Source organism: Mytilus trossulus, chromosome 1, assembly GCF_036588685.1.
Source record: "Mytilus trossulus isolate FHL-02 chromosome 1, PNRI_Mtr1.1.1.hap1, whole genome shotgun sequence".
NCBI lineage: Eukaryota > Metazoa > Mollusca > Bivalvia > Mytilida > Mytilidae > Mytilus > Mytilus trossulus.
In genome coordinates, this window is record NC_086373.1 from 41,087,941 (window position 1) to 41,110,606 (window position 22,666).

The 22,666-nt window shown below is 31.3% G+C and overlaps 1 protein-coding gene and 1 non-coding gene across 9 annotated transcripts in view; both read right to left on the reverse strand.

The window, feature by feature from the left end:
- LOC134724564 (E3 ubiquitin-protein ligase HUWE1-like) overlaps nt 1-22,666 on the reverse strand; it is a 108,989-nt gene that overhangs the window by 68,586 nt on the left and 17,737 nt on the right. For 7 of the 8 annotated variants that reach the window (XM_063587725.1, XM_063587699.1, XM_063587693.1 and 4 more), the window contains exons 23-39: nt 22,243-22,451; nt 21,610-21,670; nt 20,674-20,850; nt 20,179-20,424; nt 18,466-19,106; nt 18,089-18,211; nt 17,644-17,699; nt 17,006-17,163; nt 15,363-15,485; nt 14,837-14,980; nt 13,693-13,833; nt 13,271-13,366; nt 7,458-7,605; nt 6,457-6,581; nt 5,858-5,974; nt 3,094-3,212; nt 2,513-2,600 (exon numbers count right to left, since the gene is read on the reverse strand). In XM_063587725.1, coding sequence (XP_063443795.1) covers nt 2,513-2,600; nt 3,094-3,212; nt 5,858-5,974; nt 6,457-6,581; nt 7,458-7,605; nt 13,271-13,366; nt 13,693-13,833; nt 14,837-14,980; nt 15,363-15,485; nt 17,006-17,163; nt 17,644-17,699; nt 18,089-18,211; nt 18,466-19,106; nt 20,179-20,424; nt 20,674-20,850; nt 21,610-21,670; nt 22,243-22,451 — 2,772 coding nt within the window. The remainder of the gene's footprint in view (nt 1-2,512; nt 2,601-3,093; nt 3,213-5,857; nt 5,975-6,456; nt 6,582-7,457; nt 7,606-13,270; nt 13,367-13,692; nt 13,834-14,836; nt 14,981-15,362; nt 15,486-17,005; nt 17,164-17,643; nt 17,700-18,088; nt 18,212-18,465; nt 19,107-20,178; nt 20,425-20,673; nt 20,851-21,609; nt 21,671-22,242; nt 22,452-22,666) is intronic. The other variant, XM_063587717.1, reaches the window with a different exon arrangement.
- Nucleotides 15,998-16,070, reverse strand: LOC134702916 (small nucleolar RNA SNORD27). The gene has a single exon (XR_010104599.1). It is a non-coding gene; the product is annotated as a small nucleolar RNA SNORD27 (small nucleolar RNA).

The following is a 22,666-nucleotide window of genomic DNA, read 5'->3' on the forward strand; positions in this document are numbered from 1 at the left end:
TTAATAATAGTGAATGTAGGATGTGGAATAAATCAGGAAGAAATGACTTCTAACTGAGGAATAAACACCACATTTATATAGCACCTTATACTAGCATCATTTGCAAAAGTACAAATGTGTTGAAAAAGAGGTGCACATTATGAAACAATACAATTCATTCTTGTATATTAAACTAAACAATCAGGTAGGTGGGTAGAAAATATTGAAGACATCATAAGCTGTATACAAGTTCTAGGAACAGATGGTATTTCCAAGGTTCCAAAGAAAACTAGGTTGATACTTTTATCTTAAGAAGGAGACATGGATTATCTTTGAATTATACATTGTGCTTTGGGCAGAAGTAGCAAATACCAACTTTAAAATCTTTAATTTAAACAACCAACAAAGATAAATAATAGTGAATGTATGATGTGGAATAAATCAGGAAGAAATTACTTCTAACTGAGGAATAAACACCACATTTATATAGCACCTTATACTAGCATCATTTGCAAAAGTACAAACGTGTTGAAAAAGAGGTGCATTGTGAGTAGCAAAAAAAAGTTTTGTTTTGTATAATATAAATTACAATCCGGCTAGGTAGGTAGACAATTTGAAGAAATCAGAAGATCCATAAAAATGTATATATATATCTTCTAGGAACGGGTTGTTTCCAAGGTTTCAAATAAGACAGCAGGGTGCATCAATAGACAATTCCTTTTAATTGGATATCATGGAAAGAGGAAGTGGAAAATTGGAAATTAAACAGTGTGCTCAGTGCAGAAGTAGCAAATACCAACTTTAAAATCTTTAATTTAGATCAGGCAGGGATGGAGCAAATTACATTACTCCCTCTCAAAGTCCTTATAAACAACCAACAATTTCAAAGATAAATAATAGTGAATGTAGGATGTGGAATAAATCAGGAAGAAACGACTTCTAACTGAGGAATAAACACCACATTTATATAGCACCTTATACTAGCATCATTTGCAAAAGTACAAATGTGTTGAAAAAGAGGTGCATTGTGGACAGTTAAACAATACAGTATCTTGAAGTGGTACAGCAGTTTAAGGACAGTAGCAATCACATCTTGCAACAAACTACTAAAGCGTAGATTTCAACGTTAAGGTAAGCAAAAACTTTTTAGAAGATTTGATGCAAAAAAACTCCTTATTTGATAATGTACATTTTTTTGTTGTAAATATAACAACTGGCTAAGTGAAGAGAAAAGTTTGAAGAAATAATGTTGGGAAAAAAATTGGATATTTTGACTGGGTTAGTTGCCATATCAGGGCTGAGATAAATGTGATAAATTGATATATTAATGTAAGAAAAGTTAAAGAATGTATATAAGAATATTGACAGATGTTTGGAAATTGTCAAGCCTTGTCGATTCAGAATGAATGGATCCAGTTTGCCAATAAAATAATGAAATGTCAAAAATCAGAATAAAATAAAGTACATTAGGATCAGAGCTCAAAATAATAATTTTGCAGTGAAATCTTTTCCTATATTTTTGGCTAATGAAGAGCATTTAATTGTAATCTGGGGAATAAATTAACAAGAAATGTATTTCAAGTTAAGGAATAACCAGCTATTAATTTCGCACCCTCTACTAGCAAACTATTGAATATTTCAATGATGCTGAAAAAAAGGTGCTTCATTAAGTGAATAAGAGTAATTGCAGTCATATTTATTGAACAAATTGCCAGTCGCAAATATTGAATTCTTGTAAAATTTAACTGTGGACATCTTAAAACCTGTGCGGGTTGTTTATTTATTTGGTTCATATAAGAGAACAAATTTTTCTGCATCATTGAAGAACTTTCAAACATAATCATGACTGAAATCCCTCTCGCTTAAAGCCAAACTTTTACTTGTAAGAGAAAGAAACTAAACACTAGTCACTTCTGATACATACTGAAATGACAGTATTCCTACAATGTATAGGGTATTTTTCAAGAGTTCTCAGTTAATGTTATGCATCATAGTTTCAACAAGAATTAAGTATTCTTTTTTTATTTGAAAATGATAAAAAAAAAAATACCATGCTCATGTACACTAAAGATTGTAAAGCACCATTAAGTGATTGCATAGCAGATCTAACAGGAATGTGTCCCAAGTACACAGATGCCCACTATAATTTTCTATGTTCAATGGAACGTGAAAATGGGGAAAAATCTCTAATTTGGCATTAAAATTAGAAAGATCATATCATAGGGAACATGTTTACTAAGTTTCAAGTTGATTGGAAACCAACTTCATCAAAAGCTACCTCAACCAAGAACATTAACCTGAAGCAAGACAGACAGGGCATAAAAATTACAAACACTGTACAACACATCATTCTGTAACATAGTTATATATAGATGAAATGACATGACAAGCAGACAAGGTGATTGCACATATATCATCCATTTTATTGAGATGGTTTATAACATAATTATCTATTAGTTTACCATAAATCTTCTGGTTTTAACATATTTATGGAGAATAAAAGGTTTTCAATGTATAAGTGTATAATATTTACCGTAAGCTTTGCTGCCTCGGCTTTCCTCTTGGATATCACAGATACTTTTTCATATAGGTCAAGAAGTAAAAGCAGTGGAGCAAGCCATCTAAAATAAACACAATTATGTATCTCATGTTAATTTATGGTCATATCTGTTTCTGACAAACAAGGAATCAGTGAGAATTTCAACTGCTAGAAAAATTCAACATTTAAAGCCAGCTGAATACAACTTTTCTTAATGACCTTATTTTTGTTTTAAAATTAACAATTAACCACTACATATACTTTAATACCAACAGATTTTTAGAATGGTTTTTTAATAAGTCCATTATTTCATGTTGGTAAATTCCAAAGCTGAAAATACTTTTTAAATTTTAGATGTCTATAATTGTTTACATCCATTTTATATGAACTTTAGTTTTGGTAGGTAGTTTCCAAACATACCACATCCCCTTATTTATATATTTATCTTTTTTTTGTGTTGTCGAGTTGCTGTCTCATTGATGCATACCAGTATCTCTCTTCATTCATATTTTCTTACTTATACAAAGTAAACTAGAAACTGTATAAATGTTCTAGTATGGAAAGTATTTGTTTACCTAGGTGTGATCATTTCTTTGTTTGCTGATAGAAATTCCTGCTCGCTATTGAGAACTTGTACCAACATATCGGTCAAATAGAAAGTATCTAGGGTTTCTGCACATGGCATCATCATTTCCTGTGGAAAACAAATTAAATTTAATGATATTTTTTGTTGTTATTCTTCATCAGTTTTTATCCCTTCAATCATTTAAGAATTGAATGCTTCTTTTTGTAAATTTATTTCATACTAAAAATGTGCACACAGTCAACGCTTTTACAACCCTATAAAGTTACAAAAAGAAGCATTCAATACTTATAATTACATTTTTTTGCTATGATCACGAAAATACGAATTTTATAATTTTTGTATTTTATTCACCAGTGCACTTTATTTTGTGACCACGTGTTATCATGAATGAAAAGTTTTATTGACTGATACAATTGCTTACTGAATAACAAATGATATGCAGTTAGCCAATCAAAATAAAGTATTATAATGAAACATACATCAAATGTAATTATTATAAATTAATATTCTATTTGTCTAGCTACAATACCAGGGTAAAAGCTACAACAAACTTCTACCCAACGATGCCAATCACTACATTAATATAGCATTGTAAACAATCACTTATGTCACTGGACGACACAGATGAAGATACACAATGCAAGGAAAGGATACATAGGTGTTCAAATTTCCAGTCAAACCATAATAAAATACTATGACAACAGTATATAATAGTGAAATAAAAAGAATCAGACCCATTATAAACTACTATGTGAGCATTATGTAACTGCCAAAAAAAACTCTTGAAATCGTAATCAAATATGTATAGCTACAAATACCAGGGTAAAAGCTACAACAAACTTCTACCCAACGATGCCAATCACTACATTAATATAGCATTGTAAACAATCACATATGTCACTGGACGACACAGATGAAGATACACAATGCAAGGAAAGGATTTCATCATAACTATCATTTTTGTATACACAGGTGTTCAAATTTCAAGTCAAACCATAATAAAATACTTCGACAACAGTATAAAATAGTGAAATAAAAAGAATCAGACCCATTATAAACTACTATGTGAGCAAAAACCTCTTGAAATCAATATCAAATATGTCTAGCTACAATTACCAGGGTTGAAATTACAACAAACTTTTACCCAACGATGCCAATCACTACATTAATATAGCATTGTAAACAATCACTTATGTCACTGGACGACACAGATGAAGATACACAATGCAAGGAAAGGATACATAGGTGTTCAAATTTCCAGTCAAACCATAATAAAATACTATGACAACAGTATATAATAGTGAAATAAAAAGAATCAGACCCATTATAAACTACTATGTGAGCATTATGTAACTGCCAAAAAAAACTCTTGAAATCGTAATCAAATATGTATAGCTACAAATACCAGGGTAAAAGCTACAACAAACTTCTACCCAACGATGCCAATCACTACATTAATATAGCATTGTAAACAATCACATATGTCACCGGACGACACAGATGAAGATACACAATGCAAGGAAAGGATTTCATCACAACTATCATTTTTGTATACACAGGTGTTCAAATTTCAAGTCAAACCATAATAAAATACTACGACAAGAGTATAAAATAGTGAAATAAAAAGAATCAGACCCATTATAAACTACTATGTGAGCAAAAACCTCTTGAAATCAATATCAAATATGTCTAGCTACAATTACCAGGGTTGAAATTACAACAAACTTTTACCCAACGATGCCAATCACTACATTAATATAGCATTGTAAACAATCACGTATGTCACTGGACGACACAGATGAAGATACACAATGCAAGAAAAGGAATTAATCACAATTATTAATGTTTGAATATCATCTTTAAAACAGATACAAGATATCTTGTCAAAGCATAAAATACTATATAACAACAGTATGAAATTGTCAGAAATACAGGAACACTTTTATTGTCAGACTAAGCATATTCCCAATTGTTAATCAAAGTTTTGGAAAACAGAATGGTTTGCAACAGATCTGAAATGCTCAAACCATATACAACTTGTCATCGTAAATCTGCAGACCAAAAATAAAGTCATTCTCTTCAGTAGTATTGGAGAAATATGTAGGAATTATTTTCTTGATGTTCATTTAAAATAAGGAATGGTTCATAGTAATATCAAACAAGAAGTAGTTGTCTGAAATCTCTGAAAAGAGCTTGTAATTAACAACTTATTACTTTATAGCTGCTAACCAATGATAAAACTGTCCCTAGAGAAAGAGTTTCTTCCCTTCAATTATTGGTATACTTTTGAAACCAATATTCTTTTTGTCTATCTACAATACCAGGGTAAAAGCTACAACAAACTTCTACCCAACGATGCCAATCACTACATTAATATAGCATTGTAAACAATCACATATGTTACTGGACACAGATGAAGATGCACAATGCAAGGAAAGGACTTGATACAACTACTAATTTTGAATGTTGTAATATACTATAATCTTTATATAACAGACACTCAATCATTTGAACAAAGCATAATTAAAATACTATGACAATTTGAAAATGTCGGGGGGAAAAACAGAAGGCATCTGGCAGAAACACATAACTCAGTTATGTCAAGTATTTGTTTTTCAAACTGATGGTCAGACCCACAGACATGCAAGGTAAATGCATTATAGCTCCCCAATACCAGAGTGGGTGCATATAATATATATCAATGATAGTGAAATTATATACAACTAACAAATTATGACTCATAATGTAATTACCTCAAACAACAGGCTAAAAAGATGAAGCCTTGCAGCAAAGCGAGATGAGTTATCTATGTTTGCTTGTTTATCCTCCTTTGATGTTGTATTCAAAATCAGCTTACTAAGGTCCTTTACCTGGAACAAAATTGTTTAAATTCATTTAGAGACTTAACTATAAAAAGTGGCATACATATCTAATGGAACATAAAATTACATTTGGACATGGGGTTGTCAACTGAAACTAAAGTTTGTTTACCTTGAGCTCTGACCAAGGAAGCTGTTCATACATTATGACACACCCTCCGGTTTGGTAAATAATGTTATCTAAATATAGAGCCTTCACAGATGGACTGAAATACTGATCACTATAGGGCGATCCAACATTCAGGAGGGCCCCAATTATAAATCTTAATTATCAATATATCCACCACTGCCGAAAGATCATTCTTAACTGAGTTGGTGATTTTTTTTATATTTATTTGTTATTTTTTTTAAGCTTTTTCATTTTTTTTGTATTTATCAATCAAACACTTTTTACACCTTGTGACTTGGATGGAAAGTTGTCTCATTGGCACTCATTCTGCATCTTCTTATTTCGATCTAAAAATAAAACATACCTCCTGTACAATGGTTGATAACACATCTTTTTGCCATTTAATTCCATTTCTTTGAGTTACAACAAGAAATAAATCACATACTCTGTATACGGTTTCTGGTAATGAATCTAACAGTGTCAAACAGCCTGTGACAGAAAAGTAAATTCACAAATATATGAAATATTAATACAAAGAAAGCATAAACATTAAGTTACTAATTATCCAAAAACTTTTTGAACTTCAGAATTTTTAAAAAAATTATTGAGGGATTAGTTTTTTGATTCCATTGTTTATTGACATTGTGTGGAGTATTGCAGTGTGCAATGTTGTTTTTACAGGTCATAAGGCACTTTTATAAAACTTGAAATACCCATCAATTGAGTTTTTAAATTCTATTCATTTTCAATTTCTTACAACCCAAGGAGTATTTATTCAAGATTCCTACATGCTAACCACCTATCCCCTTCTCCACTGCAAAACACTCCTTTACCTCAAATTTAACTTCATGCGTGCAAATTATGGATTGATGATGATGAACTAAATAACCCGTTTAAAAAATTAAGTTCTCAATAGTACTTTTCTCAGATTATAGGCATCAACAAATTATGTTCTGTCATATGCTTGTCAAAAATGAATCATCACAGAAAGTATATAAAGTTATAAATGATATTGTCATTGGCTGTTCACTTAACTTACAAATACAACTCAATGTTGGTAAAGTGCTTTTAAAGTCTGCTTTTATTCTAAAATGTACAGAGGCTTTACAATTATCATATTGGAGAGAATACTAAATAGGTATCCATCCTCCATCGGTACTTGTTGAGAAAAAAACAATATATTAACTGAGATTTCATCCATCATTTGTAATTCAAATTTTTCCCCATGTTTTTTCTAGATATGATTTTTTTATCAGTCAATTGGATTGATAACCTTTGTTTTTTTTTGTCCACCATTATTACCATACAAAATCATAGAACAAAATGGTGATATATTCTTAAGCAGTAAAAATTACACAAACTTACCTGTTACAACAGAATTAGTAAAACTATCTAAAGCTTCTTTATCCAATGGTTCTTCTTTTTCTTGTTTTTCATCGATTTCTTCCTTCTCTTTTTCTTTAACTTTTGCTGGACCATCTGTTGCTGCTTGACCAGCTGTAGGTTGGTTGGCCTTCAAAAAAGAATATTAACAGTCAAAACATTGTCTGTAAAAATGAATGTGTTGTAAAGTGATTAAACTTTGAAAGAACTATAAACGTCTTTAAACCATTGCACTTCGACAGTATAGACTGACACTGACCAACTGAATAATTATTTAGGAACAGCACATCTTAGAACCTCCATCTGGGTGTCAAAATTTCCTTTTTTTTTAATTGTTCTATCCACAATGATTAGAATCTGCCATTTTTTTTATCTTTCTCAGAATTCAAATATCAACAACATTTAATCTGATATATGCTTGTCAATAAAAATCATCATAGAAAAGAATATACCAAGAATAACTAATAATTAAATATGAAGCAAAAGGTTGATTAGCCATTGAAAAGAAATATTTCAAATGTATAAATGAACTCATTATAAATATCAATTGTTTTGAGTGGTTCAAACCATGAAAGAACTATAAATATTCTTAAATAATTGCACCAAGACAGATGAAAATGACACTCGGCAAACTGATAAATCATTTATGCACATCTTAAAACCAAATCCAGAGTATAAAATGTCAAATCATTTTTTTTAGAATAGTATACTTGCAGAATGAATAAACTTTGCCATAAAAAAGGGGACAAAGATACCAATCAGAGTGACATATAAACTCATAAATCAAAAACAAACTGAAAACACAATGGCGGAAAATGAAAAAGACAAACAATGGTACACAAAACACAACATATAAAAATCCAGACTAAGAACCACATAAATATCTTCTCTCAGACTTGAAATATCAACAACAAATAATCTGATATATGCTTGTCAATAATCATCATCATAGAAAAGATGAGTCTAAAATTGAGAATGGAAATGGGGAATGTGTCAAAGAGACAACAACCCGACCAAAATAAAAAAACACAACAGCAGAAGGTCACCAACAGGTCTCCAATGTAGCGAGAAATTCCCGCACCCGGAGGCGTCCCTCAGCTGGCCCCCAAACAAATATATACCAGTTCAGTGATAATGAACGCCATACTAATTTCCAAATTGTACACAAGAAACTAAAATTTAAATAATACAAGACTAACAAAGGCCAGAGGCTCCTGACTTGGGACAGGCGCAAAAATGCGGCGGGGTTAAACATGTTTGTGAGATCTCAACCCTCCCCCTATACCTCTAACCAGTGTAGAAAAGTAAAAGCATAACAATACACACATTAAAATTCAGTTCAAGAGAAGTCCGAGTCTGATGTCAGAAGATGTAACCAAAGAAAATAAACAAAATGACAATAATACATAAATAACAACAGACTACTAGCAGTTAACTGACATGCCAGCTCCAGACTTCAATTAAACTGACTGAAAGATTATGATTTCATCATATGAACATCAGGCACAATCCTTCCCGTAAGGGGTTTAGTATCATACCATCTGTATTTATAAACAACTTTAGGTGAGACTTAGATTTTGCTAAATTTTTAAGTGATTAACTATAAAAAAAAATAAGAAAGATCATATCATAAAGAACATGTGTACTAAGTTTCAAGTTGATTGGACTTCAGCTTCATCAAAAACTACCTTGACCAAAAACTTAAACCTGATGTGGGACGAACGAACTGACAGACGAACAGACAGGACGCACAGACCAGAAAACATAATGCCCCTCTACTGTCGTAGTCCTAGGTGGGGCATAAAAACCTTTTTGAAGTGAATGAAGCATTTTCTTTCAATATCACACAAGAACATCTTAAACCGATACAAAGGAAGAGAACCATTATACAATAATACGACTTTTGTCATAAATTTCTTCTCTCAGACTTGAAATATCAACAACAGATAATCTGATATATGCTTGTCAATAATAATCATCATAGAAAAGACCACACCAAGAAAGTATAAATTATTGATGAACAGACTGAGCTCTAAACACTAGTGTCAGCACACCTACACATATTTATATGTATATATATATCAACAGATGTATCTGTATTTATAAACAACATTAGGTTACACCTAGCTTTTGCTTAATTTGTAAGAGATTAATTCAAAAAAACTTTCGGAATGTACAAAATTTTTGGTATTGCTGTTTCTTTCAATTCCCAATAAGAACAGTTTAAACAGATACAAAGGAAAAGTACCATTATACAATACTGTGGACTCAATATTATTTATGGAATATCAATTTTCGTGGATTTCGTGGGTGAACGAGAACCACAAATTCAAATGTTCAAAGAAAAAAAAAATGTTCTATAGACTTGTATGCAGACTGTGGCAATCCACGAAATTAAATATCAAGGAACTGAATACACAAAAATGGATCCCCTGAAAATCATATTTGTATGAATATACAGTTGTAGGACCTAGACATAAATATCTTCTGTCAGACTTGAAATATCAACAACAGATAATCTGATATATGCTTGTCAATAATCATCATCATAGAAAAGAATATACCAATAAAGTATAAGGGCTGATGAACAGACTGATCTATAAATATACATGTACATATTATAGTAACATATACATAGATATGCATGTATGAACAGATCTGCCAATATTTTAAACAACATACAGTTAGATATAGCTGTTACTTAATATTGTAAGAAATTTGAGAAATATAAATCGAATATTTGGTTTTTAATCAAGTTTTATTTTTATTAGTAAATAAACTCACTGAAACAAAATAATAATGAATTTTTGAATCTGATGTTACAAGCAATTTGAACCATGCAGCTATAAGATACTCTGTCACGGCTTGATTAAATTGTATTAATTTAGCTATTATAATGAAAATACAAGCAACCACTAACCAATGGTCACTCTTCATAGATAGCAATATTATATTTCATATTTGTTTATTTAAATACAACAGCAACATTATGTTTTCATGTTTGTTTATTTAAATATAACATACACTTCTGACACACAGATATGTCACACCTGTTGGGAAGAAATTAAAAAAGACAATCTGACTGATAGATCCTCGAAAATAGTCGTCAAACTGATATCAACTGATAGTAATGAAACTTTATAGAAAATATCAATGATCAATCAGAAGTAATTCTATCAAACTAATTTAAACAAAAATATCATAAACTGTTATCACAGAGATATGTCTCGCCTTTTTGTAATTTTGGCAATGAATTGTGCCAATTAATTCTAATACAATTGCAAACCAAATATCAATGACCTACCACAAGTGGATCCCCATAAATTGACCTAATCACAAACTAATAAACATGATAAATGTAATGTAAGCAAACCAATCAAAGTCAATAGACCATGACAATGAGATGTGACAATGGTAATACATCTGCATACCAATTATCATTGACATACCACTAGTGGTTCCCCATAAAACTGAGTTAATCACAAACTAATACATTGTTGACGCCGGAAACAGCATAACTATGTCTCGCTTTTTGACTCCGTCAAGGCGAGACAAAAATGAGAACATTCAACAGAATTAAAGGAAGAAAATAATTACATATAAATAATGCAACAGTAGATTTCAACAAAGATGTTCAGTTAAAAGTTAAATCCTGATCAGAACGTTTATTTAGCTTGTACATATTAAACGGTTTACACAATAATGGAGATGTATTCTAAGTTTCAAGTGATGTGACCACAAATACCAATGACCAAATCTTAAACTTACAAACTCTATTTTGATACACGATGCCAGGGATAACAAGGACAGGCAGATGGAAAAATTGAGGGGCCTGGAAAACATAATACTCCTTTATATTGTAGGTGGGGCATAAAAAAAATCATAACAATATACTAGTATTTGCAGAATGATCAAACTTTGTCTCTCAGACTTGAAATATCAACAACAGATAATCTGATATATGCTTGTCAATAATCATCATCATAGAAAAGACCACACCAAGAAAGTATAAAGTGCTGATGAACAAACTGATCTATAAATATATGTTTAATATGTATAGATACCAACAGATCTGATAGTATTTGTAATAAACATTAAGTTAGAAATATTAAAACAAATACCAGAAAAATTAATTTGTATCAAATTGTGTTATTTTCTTTTGCAAATACCAAAATGAAAACACCGTAAACAGATGCAAAGGAAGACTACCATAAACATAGATGCCAACCCCCTTTTGACACAATCAGTAACAAACTATCAAATTTTCCGTATTTTTGAAAAGTTTTCAGTAATCATTCATAAACGTGCATTTACCAATAAAAAATTACTGACTAGTGGTTGCAAAGTGATGTGCACAAAATTTGTCGTTTAACATTGTTGTCTGTAGTATGTATTCCATTCATTTATTGTTCAGATGTTCTCGACTCGTACATTTTCGTTTTGTCAAGGAGAAGTAGAGAAAGGGGGAAAGCTACTTCATAAATGCAAGTTTGCCTCTTCGGAAGTCAGTTAGTTACTCAACAATAGGTCGATAACTCCCGAGAAACCGGAAGCATTACATTGGCGTTTTCTAAATACCGGACCAGGACGGAAAAGTAATGATAAAAATCCGTGTTTTACAAAATTGAACGGCGATGATTGGTAATCCGTAACTGTTCGACTTTGACCGTAATAGCGTAGTTTTTATCGCAAAATCGGAAAAACTACGCAAAAATCGTAATGGTTGGCATCTATGCCATAAAGCAACAGTAAAGTTTGACAAAGATGTTCTGTAAATGGTGAAAACCTTATTAAATTTGATAAGTGATTATTAAATAGAGGATACTTGTAATAAGTTTCAAGTTGATGTGACCATAAATAACAATTCTTGAAACCAAATGTCTCATTTCATACAAGATGAACTAGCATGGGTATAGGAAACAACTGACAGACTGGAAAAAAACCATAATGCACCTTTTTAATATAGGTATGACTAAAAAGGTTTCAAAATAGTATATTTGCAGAATGAATATCTTCTCTCAGACTTGAAATATCAACAACAGATAATCTGATATATGCTTGTCAATAATCATCATCATAGAAAAGAAAAAACCAAGAAAGTATAAAGTACTGATGAACAGACTGGTCTATAAATATGCATATCAGTCTCACATATATAGATATACATGTATAAACAGATCCAACAATATTTGTTAATAAAATAGGGTGAAAAATAGCTTTTACTTCATATTGTACGAGATAAACTAAATAATTATGACTTATTTGGAGTGGGTGAAATTTTGTTAATACCGAAATGAAAACACCTTTAACAATTACAAAAGAAGAAAGCCATTAACTAATGCATCAGTTCAGTTCTACAAAGATGTTAAGTCAACAGTGATATCCTGATCAGAACCCTATTTTGGCTTGTATTTAGTAAACAGTTTACACAATTATGGACATGTACACTAAGTTTCAAGTGATGTGACCACAAGCTACCAATAACCAAATCTTTGAATGACTGTAAACCAAAACTTAAATTTGATACAATATGGATCAACACAGACAGACCAATGAAACAACTGACAGACGGATAAAAAACACAATTAGGTGTGGCTATAAAGGTTTTAAAATAGCTCATTTGCGGAATGATAAGACTTTTGCAATAAAATATCTTCTCTCAGACTTCTAATATCAACAACAAATAATCTGATATATGCTTGTCAATAAAAATCATCATAGAAAAGAAAAACATAAACTGTGGCAAAGGGGTAAATCTACAGAAATTAAAAAAAATAAAAAGATGAAATATTTACATTGTCAGTGGACATCGTTGCGTTCTGTCCTAAAGACATGGCAATGGCCGTCATCATCTGATCTTCTTCAGACATCTCAAGTAAATTACTAAAGGGCTGCAAGTATAGAGAATACAAATGTAGCCGTGGTAAAGGAAGAACAACAACTTCATAAAGTCTTCAACAGATCTGCTTCTACTTATATAAAAATATATACATTAATTCATATATCTCTAATTGTGCTTATAAGTAAAATTCTTCTGAGGAAACATTTAATCATTAGCATTTGTTCTTTTTAATTTCAAAGCTGTCAATTTTCTTTTCCCTTAAGTTAACTTCTTTTGTTTATTTTGTTTATTAACAATTTTTGTTTAATGACACTTCTAAAAGGGTTTTAGGCTATAAATAATGTGAAGGTCTATGTCTAGACATGTTATATTTACATCAGTAACATTTGCATCACTTGGAGGTGCAGCAGCAGGTGTAGAGGGATGATTGACTATCCATTCTGTAGCCTGTTCTAAACTGTTACAATGTAGCAAGGCCTCTGCACTTTGTTCTGGAGTAAAACCCATGCCAATCAGCTGGAAGGAAAATTAATGTATTTAGCATTGTATAAATGTCTCTCATATAACGTATATTCACCCCTTGGTGTCTTTACAGGATACACTGTGTTGTTGGGTTGCTGTCTCAATGCCATATCCCTTACATCTTCCATATATAATAGCATATATAACTAAGTACTGAAGAGGATTTCCAAGTGATTTATCCTTAAATAATGTTGGGTTTTTTCTAATATTGTAGCCCTGATTGTGACAAGGCATGAAGGACAGTAAATTATCACATATTTGTTTCAACAGATACTGGGCATCATCAAACAAAAATATTTAAGGCTAAAAAAAAGCTGCTTACTGAATTTGGAAGAACAATGCAACCCTTAAATTATTGACTCTGTTAACTTTTAATGAATCTGTCTAGCTACAATACCAGGGTAAAAGCTACAACAAACTTCTACCCAACGATGCCAATCACTAAATTAATATAGCATTGTAAACAATCATGTATGTCACTGGACGACACAGATGAAGATACACAATGCATGACAGAGGAAAATATATATACTCTATTGTTTGCTAAATCAACAAAATTTATAGACTATACCTACATTGTGGAGAAATGGGAGACATAGTTTACATGAATGAAACATATTATTTATAATACTTGAAATTCATTTCATTTAGTTGGTATCAATTTTGATGAAGGGAAAGATTGCATTCTCATGTACATTTATAAGAATGCATAGCTTTACAAAAGTCTGCATACACACCTACAGAAAATAAGAGCCTTTTTTAACTCTTGATTTTGTAGTCCATCAATAACCAACCAAATCCACGAAAATTTGTATTGAATGATTAATACTGAATCCATACCTACATATGTAACAGGGCATCAAAATTGTAATATTCATTTTAAAATGTGATGATGAAAGCAATCATGGTTTTCAAGAAATACCGGTTTTCAAGAAATACCTAGTTATTTACTAAACATCAACAATCATATTTGTTATATATTTTATATATTACATACCATCTGTAAGTAAAGTTGATGAACCTGGGGTTCTTGTTCAGTAGGGGCTGCTGCAGCTGCTGGGGCTGTTGATGGTCCAGGGGTTGCAGGAGTTGCACTGCTTGGTTGTGCTTCAATTGTTGCTTTTTCTTTAGCCAAATATTCCTAAAATTAACAGCCTTAATAAGTTGGTCTAAAAGCAAACTTGTACTCCACCAAAGTCTATTTGCATGTATGTTATACCTTTATAATGTGTTTTGATATGTTTATCAGTAAACAGTTAAATTATAAATGTGTTCTGTTAAACAACTAATTTCTTGAAACAGGGAAAATATCAATATTGAATACTTAACTAAAAAGAGCCATTGAAATAAAATGCGATCAGTAAATAATCCAAGTTTGGCAATTCTTTTTACCAAATAGTAATCTCAATCCTAGAGCAAACAAAAATCAAATATTCCTATCATAGTATATGTTCTTTCTTTGAAACAATGAACAAATGTCCATACTTATTTGAACTAACTCATACTTTTCTTCAATATTTTACCTGGATTATGATTTCTCCTTTAATAATATGACTAAGTATTGCTAGCATGGACTCTGACATTCGTCCACCATAAATTTTCAGAGGTTTCTTGTTCCACATTTCCATTACAGCATTAAAAGCAGCCTGGAATACATATCTCAATATAAAATTCATAACAACACTGTCCCAGGTAAGAGGATGATTGAGACCTCACAGCTGTCTCATTAGCAATCACACCACATCTCCTTATTTTCGTTAGGATATTTTTAAAACATACATTCTATAATTGTTGTGTAACTTCTCTAAAAGTTTTACTTTTAACTATTTCAGGGGCACAAACATCTCAGAAGTTGGTGTGTCTAACATAGCAGTACTCAGACATATGCTTGTCAGTGTATATTCATCATAGATTGTGCATTTATGTAAAACTAGTGTTATAATAAGTATTGATATGGTAGGTGTTTTGCTCATTGCTCATTGTTGAAGGCTTAACCTCTGTATAGCTCTGGAATATCAATTTGGACTTGGGTTGACAGTTTCATTTGCAATCACACCAAATCTTCTTATTTTCATTATAACATTTTTTAAAGATACATTCTATCATTGTTATTTCATTTTGCTATAAGTTTCTTATACTTTTATTTTAGAAGCACAAACATCTCAGAAGTAGGTTTGTCTAACATAGCAGTACTCAGACATATGCTTGTCAGTGTATATTCATCATAGATTGTGCATTTATGTAAAACTAGTGTGTTATAAGTATTGATATGGTTGGTGTTTTGCTCATTGTTGAAGATTATACAGTTTACTATAGCTCCTTATATGCTTATCATTTGGACTCATGTGGAAAGTCTCATTAGCAATCACACCACATCTTATTTTCATAAAGATATTTTTAAAACATAGATTATATCATTGTTATGCAACTTTACTACACATTTCATTTACTTAGAAATAAACTATCTCTAGAGCACTCACATCTCAGAAGTAGGTGTGTCTAACATAGCAGTACTCAGACATATGCTTGTCAGTGTATATTCATCATAGATTGTGTGCATTTATATTTAGCAGTATGTTATGTTTAATATTTAAATGGTATTGGCTATGTTCATCGTTGAAGGCTATATCTGTGGAGCTATACAGTAACATACAGCTCTTACATACACATCATTTGAACTCTGATGGACAGTCTCATTGGTGATCACTCACATCTCCTCATTTTAATTCAGATAGTTTTGTAGCATATATATTCTATCATTGTTAATATGTATAAGTTTCATTCATTTCTAAATAAACCATTTCAGGGGCACAAACATCTCAGAAGTAGGTGTGTCTAACATAACAGTACTCAGACATATGCTTGTCAGTGTATATTCATCATAGATTGTGCATTTATATTATACTAGTATGTTATATTTAGTCAATATAAACAGCTACCAATTAATTAGACTAAGAGATACATTTTCTATTTCATCCATTTAGAGCCCGAACAGGCATTTTTCAGCTTTTTCACAGAAACAATGATTAAAATGATGATATTCAACAAAATAATATTATTCAGGATCACAACTGTACCTCAATGCAAGTCAATTTTTCATTTTAGAAAATCTAAACAAATTAAACAGTTTGCACAAAATATATGACGACCTTGAATGATAATTTACCTTTTGTGTACTGATGAGATATTGCACTTTGTTGAAGGGTATAAATCCTGCTTGACTGGACTTTTCTGGCAGGGTGTGTGTGGATTCCATAATTGTCTTTGGGTTCACCATTTTCTCAATGAGCATCAACCATGCATCCAGAAATTCACCAGTTCCATCTATAAGTAAATAGAATATGTTGTAAAATAGATAGACTAAAGATTTCTATATAAAAGGTATTCCTGGAAAAAAACAAGCAGTTTCTAGTTATGTAAAGACATAACATTTAAACTATATTGTACAGACATACACCGGTAAAACTTAATGCCCACTCCTCTGTGGATGGGGCATAGTAATCTCATGAAAATCTTACTTAAATTTATTTGATTTTAAAGTCAATTGAGAATATATTTCTTACAAAACTGTACGTGCTGACAAACATTTAAAGACATGCAGTAACAATATATGAACGTTTACGTCTGCAACATAAGAACTCAATTTTCTGTGAGAAACACTTTTAACTTCATATTTTTAGTCTAAGTTAAAACCAAGTAACACAAGAAGATGTGTCATAACTTTACAAGACAGCAACCCAATAACAAGTTTTACAAATTAGTAATAAAGTTTTCCTTAATCAAAGATAATTAATGAAAACTTACCTGGCAATTCATCATCTGATTTTTTACCATCACAAGCAAGTGCCCACTCAAAGGCCCTGTAATAAAAACATATCATATATTTTTTGTTAAAATATTTAGAAAATTTTAGTGTCTTCTTTTATTGTACTGGACAGATGTGTGCCAATTTAGACAGTACTTACTGATATAACTGTTTTATGTGTCAAGCATAGATAGAATTCACCAAACAAGTATGCAAACCAAATAGGATGCAAATACTTTCTCAGACTACATTGAATCAACATAATATGTTCAGATATATGCTTGTCAATTTGTAATCATCATTGCAAAACACATGCATCAGACAATAAATAATATATGCTTATATATACATTTTAACATGAATTAACTTGTTCAATTATTAAAGTTCTTTTATGAGATATTTCAAATTTAGTATATACAAATTTAAAAAAAGTTATATACTAACTGGAAAAGAGCTTTCTGTCCACCAGATGAAAGGAATTTCTGTAACATTAAATGGTAGGGATTTTTTCTCTCATCAAATAACATTGGTGATGTAAAACCAACAGAACACACGAGGAATGTTAACCTGTAAACAAATAAAGATAAATCATTAAAAATACATTATACTACAATTTAGAATTATTAATTCTACATGAAGACTTTTCTATTGTGCTTTTTCAAGATTGTAATTATAATACATCCAGAGTGCAGCATGTTATACAGATTAAGTTGCTGTCTCACTGATGTACACTTTCTGTACATTTCTTATTCTTTCAAGTTTTAATTTTCAGAATTGAAAAGCAAATCTAATGCAAACCTTATAACACCACAATAACTTACCTAAGTTTTGGAACAGGGGACCAGGGTGGAGGCTCCCAATTCAAACCGTTTGTAAGGAGCTTAGTCAGAGCTCTTGCCACTGCCTGGGCTGCTGGTGTTGGAGTGGTAGGTGACACTACAGCATTGGTTCTTCTCTGGCGCACAGGGCTTCCAACACTTAACTTAACCAAGAGACCAAATAACTCAGCAAGTGTTCTACACAGCCTAGATGACACTGATAACAGTGGTTTCAACTGTTTGATCTGGGCTTGTAATGCAGGAGACAGTTTTATTTTTTTGTCTGTCCCCTGAGATGTCTGACTGTCTGTTACATCCATTGGAGAACCCACACTTTCTGAAGTGGACAAAGATTCCATGGCGGCACTGACACCATTACTGCCCAATTCTCCTGCAGCCCTGGTTAATGAGCCTTCCTTTTCCTCTTCTTTGTCCTCCTTTTCTGATTTGAAATCTTTGGGTAAAAGCTTTTCCATATCGGACCTGCCAAATTCACAGCCTGATGGCAAGATGTCCTCACTACACAAAGCCAATAGCACTGTGCTCTCCCAAACAAGTGAAGTGTATAGCTTACTAAGTCCATTTAATACTTTTAAACCAAGTTCTGAGCCCCAGTGGTTGACAGATATTGTTCTTATGTCAGTCTGTTAAAAAAAATTATGATGGTACATGAATATTTCAAATTATATATTTAACTGAACTTTTTAAGATTCTATTTTAATCAGTAGTTAACCCACACAAATAAAACTTTTTTTTTATTAAAAAACAATTTGAACATATGCAATGACAATTAACACTTCAGAAACTTGAATAAAATTTATGTTCAGCTTCTATCAGTCTGTTATCTCTAATTACATAAATTATGAGTGGCTTTTTACTTGTATGGTTCATTTTAACATATTTTACACCATTTAGAATTATATACATGTTCATATCTTAATAATCCAGTTTGAATTAAATAACTTTTAATTATTGATACATTCACGTTTGTTATATGAAGCTATTGCCAGTTTACTTACAGATGTAATGCATATACATTTTCTTGGAACATTTTTTGTGGACATAAATGAAGACCACTAAACTTCAAGAGTTCTGAACTAATATTTCACCAATAGATCTACTAATTGATGTGATTCTTGTAATTGCAGGAATATTATTGATCCCCATTCCCAACAAAGATAGACTGCATAACCTGTACAATCCAAACAAAAAACCCTATAGGGCTGTTCCAATATTAATAAAATGGGGTTTGAGGCACTAAATTTAATTAAATAATATAAGTGGTTGCATTTTCCTCATCTGCAAAACATATTCTTAAGCATTTCTTAATGTTCAACTAAATCTCATTAGATGTCCTATTGTAGCAATCAATTTTACCTTGAATAACGTTGATAATACGAGGTATTTCAACAAATTGCCTGAAATTATTTAGCATTACTTTATTCCAGATGACAACAAACTATCATTTGAAGATCAAATATAATGCTCTGATCAACTGAGTATTTATTTCAAAAAGGAAATACCTCTATTATTTATTTGAATTTGCAGAAGCAGATAAGAATGTTGGAATTATTTAAAGTAAACCCCATTTTAATATATATAATTCAGGTATATAAAGTAAACCTCATTTTTAAATATAATTTTGGATCAGTGTCTTTAAAAAGTGCTCCCCTCCCCCACATGTGCTTAATTCTGAAACACACAAATGTGTCTTACCTGTCCCATTTTACAGACATGTACAAACATCATGATGTAGGCATGGCAAGATGATAAGGCATGTAATAGGGGTGTTAACTGTGGAGACTGGATGGCATCTGGGAGATGTGCCACATTAGCCAGCTCTCTCAAAAGTACAGAGCCACCTGGAGCATCTAGTGGTTTATGTAGGCCTTCTAAGCTTTGTAATACTTCATCCAATTTCACGAGTCCTTGCTTCAAAACCTTTGGCTCTCTGGACAATTGCTATAAAATAATAAATGACCACATGTAGACTACAATTAAACAGTTATCTGCTGGCATATAAACATATTTAATACTTAATTTCAATATCTCAATTGGTTATCTTACCATAATTTAACTTACTCAACTTTCAGCTGTAAAAAAAAATCTTGTTCTTCTCAATGATTTATTACAAAACATTCACAACACATATATAACATTTTTTGAGACATAAATAAGTGAATCTAAAATTATATTTCTGATAAAACATACCAGAATGGCTTTACAGACAATTGAGACAGCATGGCAAGCCTGTGAAGCAGGAAAATCAATGGACAGGTTAGGCATTCCCAGAATTGACATCAATGGTTGTAGTCCATTCTGGGTTACAAACTCCTTACAATGGTCGTCAGTTGAATTGTTGCTCAGAATAGCTTCAACAAATTTCATCTGGAAAACAACAATTTAAAGTATTTCAAATATTTTAAAGTATTTCTAATTTCCTAATTTTAGATACTGTTAATTAAGAAATTATTGCAAGGTTTTTATTATTGCTAAAAATGTGACTAGTAAACGCAATAATTTTAACTTGCATTTAAGTAAGAAATGACAAAATGGCAATAATGAATGCACGCATGCAATAACTTCTGAATTTACAGTATTTTAAACAATGCTAAATAATTTAATTTTGGATGTAAAGCGTCTTCTGATTGGCTAACGTTATTTTGTTATCAGCCCATAGACATAATTAAATCATCAATGTTTAATCACATTTTTAGGTGTCATTTTAAAACAACCTATATATTAAAGGTGTCATTATGTAGCAATCAATTTTACCTTGTAGAACATTGAAAAAACAAGGTATACTAAGGAATTGCCAAGTTATTGTCGCATTACTTTATTCCAGATGACAACAAACTATCATTTGAAGATCAAATATAATGCTCTGATCATAAGTATTTATTTTGAAAAGGAAATAACTATTTTTTACTGGAATTGGTACAAGCATTTAAGTTATCTTTGTTTCTGTTCTTATATAACATGTCTAATTTAGATTTATATCGACGTAAAGATGAATATCTAAGGAATTTTTCTACTTTTATGCTTTCATGATGTTTTCAATATTGCAGTATTAAGAAATCAAAGTTAGATGAAAGTCAATGAGAAATTAATTTTACAAATACATCAATCAACTATATCACAACTTACCACATTTAATACATAATCCATCAATGGTATTGCTTCTTTTTCTGTTGGACTTGTTTGTGATCTGAAAATATAAACACACAATAAATATCAACAGAGAATGAAATAACAACAAAAGTTTAAACTTCATGGAAGCTACATTAAACCAAAATGTTTAAATAAAATTGGACAGAGAATCATCTACTTAAAAACATTCATCCAATTCCCCTCACACAATTGAAGGCAGGGCAAATATTACAGCATATTCCATTGAGTGTGTAGCCAAAGGTAATATCTTTGGTTAGCTTGCTTGTTAGCTGAACCATGAAGTCATTGTTAGGTTAGGTAAACTACCCTCCTTTTCGAAGTAGCATAGTCCAACAGACAGATTGATTGGTTTTTGTAGGACTAGTGTATTCTTAAAGTAGGGTAGTATACCTAACCTAAAATTACTTCACGTTTCAGCTAACAAGCAAGCTAACCACAGTTATTACCTTTGGCTACATACTCAATGGAATCTGCTGTAAATTATCAATGCAGAAAGTGAGACATGATCATCACAACATAACATAATAGCTCAAATACTTTATCTATGGTAGTGACTTTCCATTTTTTAGCTATTTAATCATATGCATATATTTTGAAATGTCTACTCACTGACTAGATTGGGCAGCCTGTACCACACTTTTCTGTGTACTTTCCTGGGTGTTGGCAGCCATTTCTTCATCCTCATCTTCCTCATCTGAGGAGCCATTGTCAGGAGGGCGAGGAGAGGGTGTTACAAATAAGCTCTGTTCTGTCTTGGGTTGAGATTTCTGACAAACATATTTTGGGTCCATTCCCATGGCACATACCTCTTCTAGTAGCTGAAATAAAATATCCAATTCATACATAACACATGTCGAGTCTTTATTTATATTAGAGCAATGATGAAAAGACAGTCATTCTAAAGCATAACAAATTATTATTGATTCTAACAAAATGCTACTTTCTTAAAAATATACTTGAAAATATATTTTTTTAAATCAATGATTGATTCTTTTTCAGTTTTTTTTTAATTTCTTTGTTGCACAAAGCAGCA